This window comes from Opisthocomus hoazin, chromosome 6 (genome assembly GCF_030867145.1).
Source record: "Opisthocomus hoazin isolate bOpiHoa1 chromosome 6, bOpiHoa1.hap1, whole genome shotgun sequence".
Lineage (NCBI taxonomy): Eukaryota > Metazoa > Chordata > Aves > Opisthocomiformes > Opisthocomidae > Opisthocomus > Opisthocomus hoazin.
The window spans coordinates 30,347,564-30,360,802 of record NC_134419.1 but is presented as its reverse complement, the minus strand read 5'-3'; the positions used below and the strand labels follow the sequence as shown (position 1 = coordinate 30,360,802).

Genomic DNA, 13,239 nt, shown 5'->3' with positions numbered 1-13,239 from the left:
ATGACTTCTTCCCTTGGCATAGGACCACTGTCTATAGCGACGAGCAAGTGGTCTCTTACTTACAGAGGCCACGCTCTGTGTCTCAAGGTCTTGCTGCCCTACCAGACACAGGGTGGGGGAGTGTGTGGTGGAGCATACATGAAGCAGATGATCAAGTACACAACATTTTCCCAAAAACACACTGGGCACCTGGAGTAAGAGGGCAAGCCTGGAGGCCTTGTAGCCCAGAACCCAGAGACCACCTTTCCAGGCTCTCAAGGTAGATTGGTAAAGGTGGAGGCATCCAGGAGCCACAAATGGCCACTTTAAGAGTTCCTGCCCCATCCTTGGTTGTCATATCGCATCATTTCCAGCTTCAAAAAGTGACTGTTGATAGCACAGGCAGTGGAGCTCAGCACCAAGACTGTTGAGGTGAATCAGTCCCGGGACTTCGCAAGCTCTGCTTGCACTGACTGCAGGTGGCAGGTGCAGGGCCCTGTGAGCTAGGTGCTGGATCCCACTCTGCTGTGCAGTTTATTTTTCTCTGTTGCCCACATGTTGCGCTGTTCTGGCAATGTGAAGTATCAGGGACTCCGACTCCCTTATCACAGACTCAAATTAAACCACCGCAAGGCATCACGCTGTCTACGTCAAGCTCCTATCAAGAGAGGGCTGAGCATGCCCCAAAGCACTTTGGGATGTCTTGGCTAAACTAAACTCCAACCTGGCAGCTCTGTGTAAATACTTACCATCACAGATGCAACAACTGTGTGCAGAGGACAACCTGTGAGCTCCTGAAAGCAACCGCAGCACTGTTGGTGTGGAAGCATCCTGTCCTCTTCAGCTGGCTCAGCCCACTGTGCTGCAGCAGCTCACCCCAGAGCCAAAGCGCTGCAGTGTTCCAAAACAACGCTTGGACACCATCTCAGCAAGAAGTCTGCTGCATGCATGAGGACCCTCAGGTTCTCCTCTGTATAGTGCAACAAAAAGCACGAATAGCACATGGTGGCATCAGCTTCTGCTTCTCTTGCTACTGCCAACCAACCTCCTTGATCTAAACCACCAAACCTGGGAGCAGGTCAAGAGAAACCGAAGGCTTTACTATGTGAAAAGAAACCAACCCAGCTAGTTGGAGATCAGCACTTGGAAGCCCACAGCTCTTGGAAGGTGAAGCCTGTAGCAGCCCAGGCTGGCAGTGCCCTCTTGCTTTGTCCAACCCCCAGCACGCTGCTGGTGCCACCCCAGCACGGTCTGCGCGCAGTGTCTCCAACGCTGGCAAAGGTTTTACAAATGAGCAGGTTGAATAGTTTCTGTCTTTAAACACTTCCCTTTTAATGGAAAATTACCTTTTCAACAAAAAATAGCCCCTTAATCAATGCTTTTCACCTCTTTTGAAGTTGTCCCCGTTTTTTCCCCAGCGTCATCAAAAAAAAGAATATTAGATTTTTCATGATTTTGGATTTTTGTTTCTTCCTTCTACTTTTTTGATTCCTTCTCCTTTTCACAATGAAATGTTAGAGAATGAATCATGTCCCCTCCGTGTGGGAGTTCTAACAAAACATTTCATTTTTATCCTTCTTTCTTTCCTGTTGTCACTCTTCCTTTCCCCCAAACTTCCCCGAGTCGCCGAGCGGCAGCATTGCAATCTGTCATGCGGACAGACGAAGCACGGCTGCATCTCACCCCACTGTCTGCTGTGAGGGTCAGAAGGAGCAGATCACTTAACACTACACCTGTTTTATGAATAATAAGACAGGCAGTATTGCTGGGTTCCTGGGAGGACATTTTCCCACCAGGATAAGCTCCGTGTATTGAACAAATTCATGTCTTTAACTCGTTTGACTCCAGTTAGCTCAGTTGCAATGGGGAGCTCCAGCAGTGCCACTTGAGCAGGGGAAAGACCAGGCAGCCCTTTGAGGCAGGTTTTGTTAGTGTCTTGTGCTTTCCCTCTCTGCAAGTTTCACTGATGGAGGTAGGAGATTAAAAATTTGGGGTTGAAGAGCCTGTTTCCAGTGCAAAACAGAGGGCAGAAAAAAAGGAAAAAAAAAAAAAGACAACCAACCAAAGCCTGAGAACAGGATCCATGAAGCTTCAGAAAAATGAAAATTATCCATGAGCAGACCAGGTTTGGGTCACCCCAACATACTTCAACCTGGACCAAAATGAAGCAATTCGGTTCTTCCCTCCATTGCTGGACTAGCTCAGAAAAAAAAAAAAAGCACATTCAAAAGCCACTTTCTACATTACTTCAAAAATTCAAAGAGTCCAAGAGTTAAAGTCTTCTGGTTCACAGCAGCAAGTTTCTCCAAGTCCTCGCTTAGCAGGAGCAAGGAGCAACAATCCCTGTTCTCTCTTGGCCAGAGGACTGTGCCCGTCAGCACATGCAGCCACATCCCAAGTCATGTTCCTGCCCTGATTTGGGCTACCCACGAGTCTCCGGAGAGTCCGTCAGCCCCATCCCAAGCCGGGCCTGTGACTGCAGCAAAAGAGGACACTGCTCTGCCAGCTCCAGCCAGTGCCTCTCATATAGTATTTTATTTGCTTTGTTGGCTTTTACTGAGAGTGAAAAAATAATTTAAAGCAATTATCTGTACAGGGGGCAGTGGACTGGTGAGCTGGTCGGAGGATCTGTGACCCCCTACGGCCAGGCAGGGTTAGAGGGGGTGATTTACAGCTGTACAAAACCACGACAATCCCACCGAGTGGGAGCAGAGGGTGGAGGACATCTCTTGAGCTCTCGTAGGCCGAGAGCAGAGGGGTGGGAGGCTGTGGAGGGGGTGTAGGGGGGCCAGGGTTTGGCCAGAGTAGAGCCAGACCCTCAAGTGACCTGCAGGGGTGTCTCCAGCATCTCCATGAGGAAGGTGTCGATGGGAGTGTCCCCAATCAGCTTGAAGAAGAAGAGGTGCTCCAGGCACTTCAGCCCAATGGACCGCAGCGCCGGCAGGCGCAGGAGGAGTTTTGCAAACCTGGAAGAGAGCAGAGTCAGAGGTGTGCAGGAGACACTAGCCACCCTCTCCTGTGTTTCCAAGCCTGCATCAGGCCCCAAAACCTCCCCAGAAATGCTTTGGAGATGTCTCAGTCTTAGATTCCCCTATGTGTTCAAAACAAGGACTTCTCTCCCCATGTGTGGATGGAATATATATCTTCTCAAAACAGGATTTAGTATTTTCAAGCTTCCAAAAATAATAAAAAAAGATACATCAGATACATCCAGACTGTCTCTCCAAGCCTTGATGTAGCGAGTTCTATCTCTGTGGTGCCATTTAAATCCTTCTTGAAACAGCCTTCAAAAACCCCCAGCCCCCAGGGAGGGTGCGCAACCCCTCCGCAGTGCCCCTGCCAGGCGCTGCCTCCCGTTTCGGGGTGCAGCGGGAGGGGGTGCAGCAGGCAGACCGCCTCCGCCTCCCCCTCCCCACACCCTGCGGTCACCTCCAGAGCCAGGAACAGCAGAAGATGCTGTGGGCGCATGGCTTGGCTGGCGGCGATGGATCCAGCTGCCGCCGTTTCTAGAGCTCGGCCAGCAGAGGGTAGGATTGGATCGAAAAGCATGAAAATCGTATCTCGCCAGCACCCCAAAGGCTCTGGCCCAGGACTAGGGCACGGAGAGGACAGGCCAGCCTGCGGGAGGTGGGATGCTCGGGCAGTTTTGGCTGGTGTCCTGCCCTTGCTTCGCTCTGGGGGCTCCGGCAGAGCTGGCGCAGACACCCCTGCCTCGGTCTCCTCTTTCCAGGGTGAGAGTTGTGCTGCCCTAAGGTGCCTGCCTTGCTTGGGGACACTCACCGCCCTGGCTGCTCAGGGTACTTCTGCTTCGTGTAGGCTTCCAGTGTGGCATAGACCTTCTCCCTCAGCGCCTCCACCTCTGAGGGGCTGGATAAACCCTTGGCATCTGGGTGAGGGAGACAATACAGGTAGGGGAGAAGTCACTGCAGAGGAGACCTCCTCACTGCCAGCAAAGTGACTGCTTGCATGGGAGGGAAAGGACTCAGGCTCTCTTTTGTCACGCACTCAGGGACCGGGACAAATCTGTCTGCAGTCCTGATGCTCAGTGCCCACAGCCCTCCTGTCTGTGACCCACCGAGGGCATGCGTGTCACCTGGGACTGCCCCAGCCCTCAGACTTACCCGGGTTGAACAGGACGATGGCTCGCAGGCATCCCAGCTCCGACTTGTCCATCTGCATGTCTTTCATTTTGGACACTAGCTCTGTCAAAACCCTGCGTGCGGGGGACATGGGTGGGCAGATGATCAGAGACAGGTACGGACAGCAAGGCTGGGGGCCGAAAGGGATCTGGGACAGGCACGGGGAATAATCCCAATTCCTCTCTGCAGGAGGAGGCAGCTTTGAGGGACAGCGATGCCACACACTGCTCTTCTACACATACATCAGCAGCTTTTACAGACCTGAGCATCAAATTCGCTCCCGTGCTCACTTTGGACAGCAAATGCCTTCTGTGCCCCATTTGGACTATAGAGCACAATTTACATTTGCTTGGGGAAAAGCACATGGGTTTTTTTTTCTCTCCATTTTTCATTATGCAAAATGTGGGCACTGCCCTTACGCATGCGAGCTGTGCAGGAGCAGTAACGCAGTGTCCTGCCAGGCACGGAGCAGGCAGGGAGCAGGCATGGCACAGACAGCACGTGTGCAGTTGTTACATGAGCGAGTTGGGGTTGAAGGCTTTGCGAGCTAAAGCTCTTGCTTGTAGCTCTAGGTCCAGTTACAGCAAACTCTTAAGAGAGAAGGCAGAGAAAAATTCACTCCCCCTGCACATCCATCCAAGGATCTGCATCTGCAAATCCTTTTCTAAGGTGCTTTCACGCCTTTCTTGGTTTTCAAGCCAGTCAAGTGTCCCCTCCTCATTCTAAGCTGGTTTTGCCCCAAACCACCATGGGTTTTCTCTAGTTCTCACTAAGGAGATGTTTCCCATTTGGAGGGGAAAGACAGCGCCAGGCTGGCAGCCACTGCTAGGGGATGACGGAAACGGGCCACGTACCTGTCAAAGATGGAGCCCACACCAGCACTGTGAGCACTGCTGCGGTGCACGTGCAAGCCCGTGGCCAGAAGGATGCCGTCTTGCACCGACACAGAGCGATGGGAGAAAGAGGCAATGAGCAGCTCATTCCAGCCTGCGAGAGGAGGTGTGCAGGACACAAGAGGCAGTTCAGCAAAAAAGAAAAATCGGTTCTACACGGATCAGGAGAGCTGGTTTCTCCCTGCTGGCTTCAGACTCAGCTCACAGGAGAGATGGGACCCCAGGTATCAACTCTACCCTTGCCAGCAGCAAGGAAGATGCAGAAAAAGACCCAAAGTGTCAGAAAAAAAAACAAAACAAAACCTAAAAAAAATACAGGCTAATGTGCCCCACACATACTAAGTTCTGTGGTTATAAGAATTGCATTGCCCAGACACTTTTGTTCCCTCTCCCCTAACCCTCCCACGTGTCTGCATGAAGAGGGGAACAAACAGCAGATTCCACTGCCCCAGCCTCTGCCAGCCGCTCATCGCAGCTCAGGATGGGTTCCTCTCCCTCTGACAGCAGGGACGGATCAGCTCGGGATTTTGCATTCACCATCCAGCCTGGCTGGCACGGCACACAGCCCAGAGAAGGGACAGGGGTACCAGGAACAGCCCCAGAGGCCACAGGTTGGGGACATCACCTGCCCGGAGGAGAATGACTTGGTCTTCCAGCGTCAGGTCAGAGAAGTGGGGGATTCGCTTGGCCCACTCGACGAGTGTGAAGAGCTGCTTGTCAGCTGCGTGGCATATGTTGGTGACAGGGTCATTTGTCTAATTAAGAGGGATATCAAAAAGAAAAGAGGAGAATTTGTCAATGAAAAATCTTTGATAATCACTGTCTGCACTGCACACAGTATCGGATCAAGTTAACGATACTCAGAGCCACAAGTAAAACGATCAAATGGCAAATAAGCTTAGCTGTGCACTGCTGGGAAGAGAAGATATTTATTGCTACTCTTCCCTCTACAATCAGCCAAATCAGCTGGTTGCTGGACTTTTCTGCTTGCTTGCTGATCTTTGCAAGGCAAGCCCTGCATGGCAGGCTGCAGTCCTGTTCCCCAGGGCATATTTAAAAGCCATCAAGCAGCCTCTGAACAGGCACGAACTGCAGTTTTATCCAAACCAGTAAAACCACAGCAGTAAACCTTCTGTGTCCAGCTCCGTGTCAGTCTCGGTCACTGGGGCAGACAAGCTTTGCAACTGGTGGAGCCAGCACAGGGCTCAGACTCTCCGGCATCCACCTATTGCCCTGTCTACTCATTGAAACCAAAGAGAACTGATAAAATAATGCTAGGAAAATAACGTATAGGCTGTTCTCTAGTTGTCATTCAGAGTATCTTCAAAAGAAAAATTGTTGGTGATTTTTAGGTGGTGCAAAGCAAAAACCCCTTACGAACTGTTAGCTCTTCACACAGGGTTTGCCTTTGAAAATTGCACCTCCGAGGCTCTCATCTCAAGCTGAAAGAGATTTTAGTGCCCCTTACTGAGCTCTCCGTGTTCACGTCGCTGTACGCCTCTGTCTTGGGCTCAACAGCCAGCTCAGCTTCCAGGATCCTCTCCACGGGCATGTCCTCGCTGCCACCGCTCGTGGACTCGGCTTCATTCTCGCTCCGCTCCCTGCTCCTCTGCCTCTCCTCCTGCACAGCTGCAGGACAGAAACGTGGTTCTTTACACCCACAGCTACACTTAGTTGGGGTGAGCGGGTCACGTACCACCACAGCAGGTCCCCTTTCCTCTGGGAGGGGGGATGAGAAACCCCCTCAGGACAGGGGGAACAGAAAATAAATGGATATTTCAGATATATGCCCATTAAAATTGCTGCCCACCCCCCCCCCCCCCCCATAGCTTTGGGGCTGCTGTAGACCAGCAGCCTCCGAATCTGACAAAACATGTGATTTCCAAGGTATGAAGCTCCAGACAAAGAGGAGTTGATACCTCCAGGTGGCAGCCTGGACTCGGCTATCAGTAGATGCTGGAGGGGGCAGGAGGGACCTAGCACCCAGACACTGAGGTTTGCTGTGCCCACTGCGTGCTTCGAATGGTCCCACACAACGGCCAGGGCATCCAGCAGCAGGGCTAGATGGTCCCTCTGCCTCAGCTGGATCCACAGGTGCTGCCTACCTTACTCCTGAGCACTTACCCAGCCTGGCCCAGCCCTGGTGTCACCTCTCCCTCTACCATCTCTCCTCCCAACCCTTCCTAGCACCTCTAAATGTCCCAACGCCTTCACTCTCTTCTCCCATTTCTGTATGTTTCCCAAAATATCTGCTGGCTGGAGGAAGAAAGTCGCTGAAATTCTCTCTAGATCTCAGATATTAACTCTGAGGGCTGCTGGCTGTGTGGAGGACAGGTCAGTGTAGGGCATGTGTACATGGGATGCCAAGTCTTGTTGCTCATTAGCAGTCCTGCGTGCACAGGACGTGTTTTGTTTGAGAAATCCCAAAGGAAAATAAGGAAATCCTGCTGAAGAAGAAAAAAATAAGGCAAGTGCCCAGCAGGTGCCATCAGTTTAGCTCATTGCTGGTGAGAAGCATCCCAACACACCAGCCCTCAGCCCCACTGCCATGCAGGAGCGTGGGCAGGGGCCAAAGCACCCCGTAACCCCCAAGAGCTGGGTAGGCGGCTGGGCTGGTCGCAAGGAACAGCCTGGACTGAGCTGCAGCATTTATACACCCGAAATGAAAGGCTCAGAGGGGGAGAAGCTGGCTGCAAAGCTGGCCCCTGCCACGCAGATACTGGTGCTTCGCTATTCAACAGCTTAACGGCTTGCACCAGGCAGTCAGCATCCAGAGGAGAGGGAAAACCACCAGGGTCAAGGGATAAAAAAATCTTTTAAGAGGAGAAGGGTCCTGCAGAAGCCCCACGGGACACAAAGAAAGGGAACAGCTCAGCAAGCCCGCAGCAAGCCTGCGGGAGGATTTGATCCCTGTTTTCTCAATTAAGTGATGCTGCAAGAAGGGCATGACAAGATTTTAGGTCAGATGTTTGGATCAGGAGGTGTCTTTCCCATCTCTTCTGTTTGCAACGGTGTCAGGAAATAAGCCCTTGTGCCAGCCTTGCCTTGCCCTGGCTTACCCTGGGGTGCTTTCAGGGGAAGGGCCAAACCACGGGAGGCTCCTCAGCACTGAGGCTCAGGACCACTTTGCAATGCTCAGCACTTCCCTGTGTTTCTGCCCGCTGGGAGGATGTGCTTCCCAGCACTGCCCAGCTCCTGGGGAACGGGCAGTACCCAAGGAGATGGCTCAGTGGGGCACCCAGCCTGGCGCTGACGAGGTAGGACAACACGGCACGTATGTGTCAGCCAGCTGGGGGAGGATTTGTCCTCTTTAGGGTAATGGACAGGAAGAAGCCAGGGAAGTGTTTCTAAAGCCACTACAATCTTAATGGAAGAAAAAGCATGCCAAGGAAATACGAGTCCCATCACTCAGCCTGCAAACTCATCCAGGATTCCTTGTTCAAGCTCCAATCCATCCCCGGCTTCCACAGCTCCCGCAAAGCCCCTGTGATTGTTGCAGCCAAACCCCTGCAGGACCCACCAGGATCCCAGGGTTTGAATTTTCACTCTCTGCAAAGGGAAGATGTGCTGACACCTTGGTCCTCTGAACCACTTTGCACCCAGCTGGAAGGAAGAGCTGCGCCTGGGATTAGGTTTTTGATTCAAGGTTAACATTTCACGGTTCCCCACCACCCTAAGTGCTTGGGGGAGCACAGCATTGATGATGCTACAGGGAACGGGATGAGGCACAGCCTGTCCCTGGCGTTACAGCTTCCTCCCGGGGCTCTGTCCTGCACCGTCTGACCTGCTGCACAGGGAGCAACTTGCGTGCTCTGCAGGGGGACAGCATGGCCTCCAATGCAGAATCACAGAATGTTCGGGGTTGGAAGGGACCTCTGTGGGTCACCCAGCCCAACTCCCTGCCGAAGCAGGGTCACCCACAGCAGGCTGCACAGGACCTTGTCCAGGCGGGTCTTGAATATCTCCAGAGAAGGAGACTCCACAACCTCTCTGAGCAACCTGTTCCAGGGCTCCGTCACCCTCAGAGTGAAGAGGTTCTTCTTCATGTTCAGTTGGAACCTCCTGTGTTTCAGTTTGTGCCCATTGCCCCTTGTCCTGTCACTGGCCCCATCATCCCGATACCCACCCTTCAGATATTTATAAGCATTCATAAGGTCCCCTCTCAGCCTTCTCTCTTCAGGCTAAACAAGCCCAGCTCCCTCAGCCTTTCCTTGTAGGAGGGATGCTCCAGTCCCCTAACCATCTTTGTAGCCCTTTTGCAGGGACAGCTGACATTCAGCCCCGCTGGTATTCAACCCTGGAGGTGGCACAGGTATTTATCTTGGAAAAAAACAGCTTAAAAGCTGCGCTAGTTGTCGCTACCTGACCTGTCTGTGAGTGTAATCTGGGAGACAATACAGCTCAGTGGTCCTTGCTCCACCAAGGGAGCAGCTAGCTGCAGGGGGCAGAGGTAGACAGATAGACACCCAGGCTGCTGGGCTTGCCTTTCACTGCAGCAGAGATTCACTCGGTGGTGGCTTTTGCAAAGACCTTCGCAATCTCCAGAGCTGTGTGGGAGAGAAGTAGGGCTGCAGGACCCACCACAGACAAGTGCCATCTTCCGCAGCTCTTGGAGGCTTCTTTCAAGCAAAATCCCTCCTGAAGGTCAATTGCCTCAGGTTGCATCCTTGCTCCAGATCAACAGCTAAGGTGGTCTGGACCAGAAACAGAGTCCTTCAGGGGTTGGCAGGGAGTACATGTGGAACACGGGAGAAGCTACATGAACTTCTTCCATATAGCGCTCTCCTGCAGCACAAAACCACCACAGGATGCGAGCCGTACCACAGCTCATCTCCAAAGGCGAGGTTAAGAGCAGAAATGACAGAGAACTATAGAATAAAAGATAGAAATAAATTATCCACCCTTATCTTTCAGCAGAAGGATTAGGTCACAAATGAAGCCAGCAAGCCGAAAACAAAAAAGGAGGTTGTCGTTCACACAGGACACAAGCAGGCTGCAGGACTCCTCACTGTCAGGTGCTATCCACAGCAAAGGTTTACAGGGGTCCAAGGTGACCAAGCCATTGAGGGCCACTAACTAAAGGCAAGCTTGGGTCAAAATTTGCTAATAGGTTCAATAGTCACCAGTATGTGTGTTTAGATGGGATGGGAAGAAAAATACAGTGAAATAGTTTCTCCCATCAGCCTCATTTCCTTCACAAAATAAGGTCAAAAATGCCCTGAATGTTCCAGCCTTCGAGGGCCACCAGGACCCAGATTTACCCTAATGAACGTGAGGAAAATTTCTATAAACCCATTCCTTCCACCAGCCTGCACATACCTTCCCTCTTCATCCCCATCGCGAGGCACTTCTGATAGCGGCAGTACTGGCAGCGGTTGCGTTGGCGCTTGTCTATGAGGCAGTCCTTGTTGTCACGGCAGGTGTAGATCAGATCCTTCCGGATTGTTCTCTTAAAGAATCCTTTGCAGCCCTCACAGCTGTACACCCCATAGTGCTTCCCTGGGGAGGCAAAGGGAGGCCATCAGCGGGCAGGCAGACAGGCATCTGCCCTTCTCTCCAGCATGGAAGAGCTCAAACCAACTCCAAAGGTGAAGAAAACCAGCTGCAGGGTATGACCTTAGCAAGCCTGACTTGGCTTTGGTGGCTCTCAGCAGGAATAGTGACCAGTAGCAGTCAAACTATAGGACTGCCGCTTTCCTCTGATAAGGACGGACCACATCCCAGGAGAACGATGCAGAGCCGCATCTTAGCTGCGGTGCAAGTGCAGAAAAGCCATAGGTGGCAAATGGGGTGCACTGATACATAGCGCTATAAGGGATGGAGTAATTTGGCAGAAAGTAAACCCCCTTGCTTTCTAACTCTCCTCACCGGAGTGGGAGGTTAGGTGCGGCTGGGTTTAAATTCTGGGTGATATCTAATTTGCCACTACCAGTCCAGTCGTGTTTAATATGTATATTAAGCTACCACGATTCTGGATACACTAATAGCGGTCTGCACCTTCAGTCCAGTTGTGCTCATGAACTGGCATGGCCACGCTCAGTGAGAAGCTGTGACAACTGGCTACTTAAACAGTGCCGTTTTATTTGTGCAACAGGTATAGAGGTTTTTTGAATTGCCGGTGATAGTGACTGTCTGCAAGAGAGCACCTGCAAATATGATATTATTAAGTATAAAACACGTGAAAAGTTTATAAATAATACAGCCTGGCTATAAACATTAGGGAGTAACTCTCTAGAGAGATTTCTAAGATTCCTGAGAAAAGCGCTTAGTCTAAGTCTCACCCAAAGCGTCCCAAGGGGGGGCGGGGAGAAGCAAGGCTCAGCTCATTGGCCGATCCCAGTAGTCAGGGGCAGTCTGAGATGGAGTTTCCCTTGACTTGCTCACGGTGATATCTTCTTCTCTGAAAATTCCTCATTTCCCTGGCTATTTTTATATCCTTTCTACATTCAAGGTGGAGTTTGAGTGACTGTAGTCATACATACCTTCTATCATGATTGGTGTAAAATTCTCTCGCTTCACATTTAAAGGTATAGTTTACAAAAAATCGAGGACGCAGACTCAAAGAGGAGTGGTCACACCTCGGAGGCGGGTAGCCTTCAGGTTGGAGGTGTGTTTTGGTATTAAAATGATATTAAAACAAGCAAAGTTCATAAAAGGATAGCACTCTGGCAAGGTCTCAAAAAACTGTTGGCTCAGGGGGCCAGATGAGCTGCTTATCAGTTCTAGAGGACCATCTCTTCCTGCTTTATCATCACGGAGCATGGCCATGGAGTCTCCACTCCGCTCCACCCTCTATGGTGTGTTGCAGGGAGTTGCTGTGTTGGTGGATTCCTCGCATGCCTGCTGCAGCTGTGTCCCGTCCTCAGAGCTCTTTTTGATTTTACACTTTTCCTCAATGGGTGAACACTGCTACATTTTCCATATAAACCTTAATTTTACTAATAATTCCACAAGGGTCTGCAAGGCACAGCCATGGTCTCTAGGTTAGGAGATAAAACTCAGGCACAGCCCAAGTCCAGCTAACATGGAGCACAGGTAAGTAAGAACATAGAGATTTTGATATGTTTACATTTGATAAACAGGGACAAAACATAAAGTGACTTTATACACGTAAGGGAGAAGCGCATGGCTTTTAGGTTTGCTCTCTTTTGGGCACACCACAACTAATCTGCAAAACAGACAGCCAGTCCTTGGGTAAGCCCAGTTAGAAATCCTGCAACACCCGTATGGCCCCAGCAAGTCTCCACAGCGTTCACTCCCGCATGAGTCTTGCTTCAGAGCATCAGGGGAGTTTTCACAGCGCAAAGCCTTCCCCAAGAAAGAAAACCTCCCACCTGAGGACCTGTCCCCACAGATGGCACAGATGTGTTTGGCTAAGGCTCCTGGGCTCGTAGATGGATAATTCATGTTCCCGATCCCCGGGAGACCCGGCAAGGGCTTGACATCCTCCGAGCTGCTAACGTTGTTCAGGATGTTGAGCTGCAGAAGCAGAAGCCACAAGGCAGGTTAGAGGGTTGAGACTCCTACCTCCATGAAATCAACCCCAGACTGAGCTGAGCCCTCCCTTGCTGGCCCTGCTGGGCTCGTCCCACAAGCTTATCCCAGCAACTCCATGGGGCTGCCATGGGCAGACAGACATCCTCCGGTGAATCCAGCTGGAGGGGTTTAAGCAGATGCCTCTTTGCAGATATTGCCCCTCACCCTGCCCTGTTGCTGTAACCAAAGCCAGGACTAAGCAGAGCTGGAAAAGGGCAGGCAGCAGCCCTCAGCTGCTCAGTTACAGCCTCCAAGTGACAGGGCTGGTGGGATCCCACCTGCTTCGTTAGAGGATGCTGATCATTGGCTGCTTATGGTCTCAAGCACCGACAGCTTTGTAAGGAAGCGCTTTACAGTGAAGCCATTCATTTCAACTAAACCTGCACTGCTGCATGGCTGGGGAAGCTGTAATGATGTTTTAAAACAAGTGGTAAGTGGGTTAGCTCCTCTGCCTCACGATATGCAAATCTGCATAAATGCATGAAGACATGGCCATCTTGGTCACTCCCTGGGACTCGGGTTCCCAAACACTATCACAGGCTGGAGAACAGAGCAGATTTGGGGTTGCCAGATTGAAAAGAAAAAAGGGAGCAGTCTGAGCATCTAAAAATCAAAAATGCAGCGAGATGCAGGTGAACAGCCCAGACCCCCCAGCTGAGAGCCCCAGGAGCTGCTCACGGCTGCTGCAAGTT

At 51.5% G+C, this 13,239-nt stretch overlaps 1 protein-coding gene across 3 annotated transcripts in view; it reads right to left on the bottom strand.

Annotated features, from left to right (window-relative positions):
• Window positions 1-1,231: 1,231 nt before the first annotated feature.
• RXRG (retinoid X receptor gamma) overlaps window positions 1,232-13,239 on the bottom strand; it is a 43,008-nt gene continuing 31,000 nt past the window's right edge. Inside the window, exons 3-10 of one of the 3 annotated variants that reach the window (XM_009939247.2) lie at window positions 12,346-12,490; window positions 10,331-10,510; window positions 6,480-6,640; window positions 5,637-5,766; window positions 4,973-5,105; window positions 4,101-4,192; window positions 3,760-3,865; window positions 1,232-2,945 (exon numbers count right to left, since the gene is read on the bottom strand). In XM_009939247.2, the coding sequence (XP_009937549.1) occupies window positions 2,798-2,945; window positions 3,760-3,865; window positions 4,101-4,192; window positions 4,973-5,105; window positions 5,637-5,766; window positions 6,480-6,640; window positions 10,331-10,510; window positions 12,346-12,490 (1,095 nt within the window). In that variant the 3' untranslated portion in view covers window positions 1,232-2,797. The remainder of the gene's footprint in view (window positions 2,946-3,759; window positions 3,866-4,100; window positions 4,193-4,972; window positions 5,106-5,636; window positions 5,767-6,479; window positions 6,641-10,330; window positions 10,511-12,345; window positions 12,491-13,239) is intronic. The other 2 variants (XM_075422475.1, XM_075422476.1) reach the window with 2 other exon arrangements.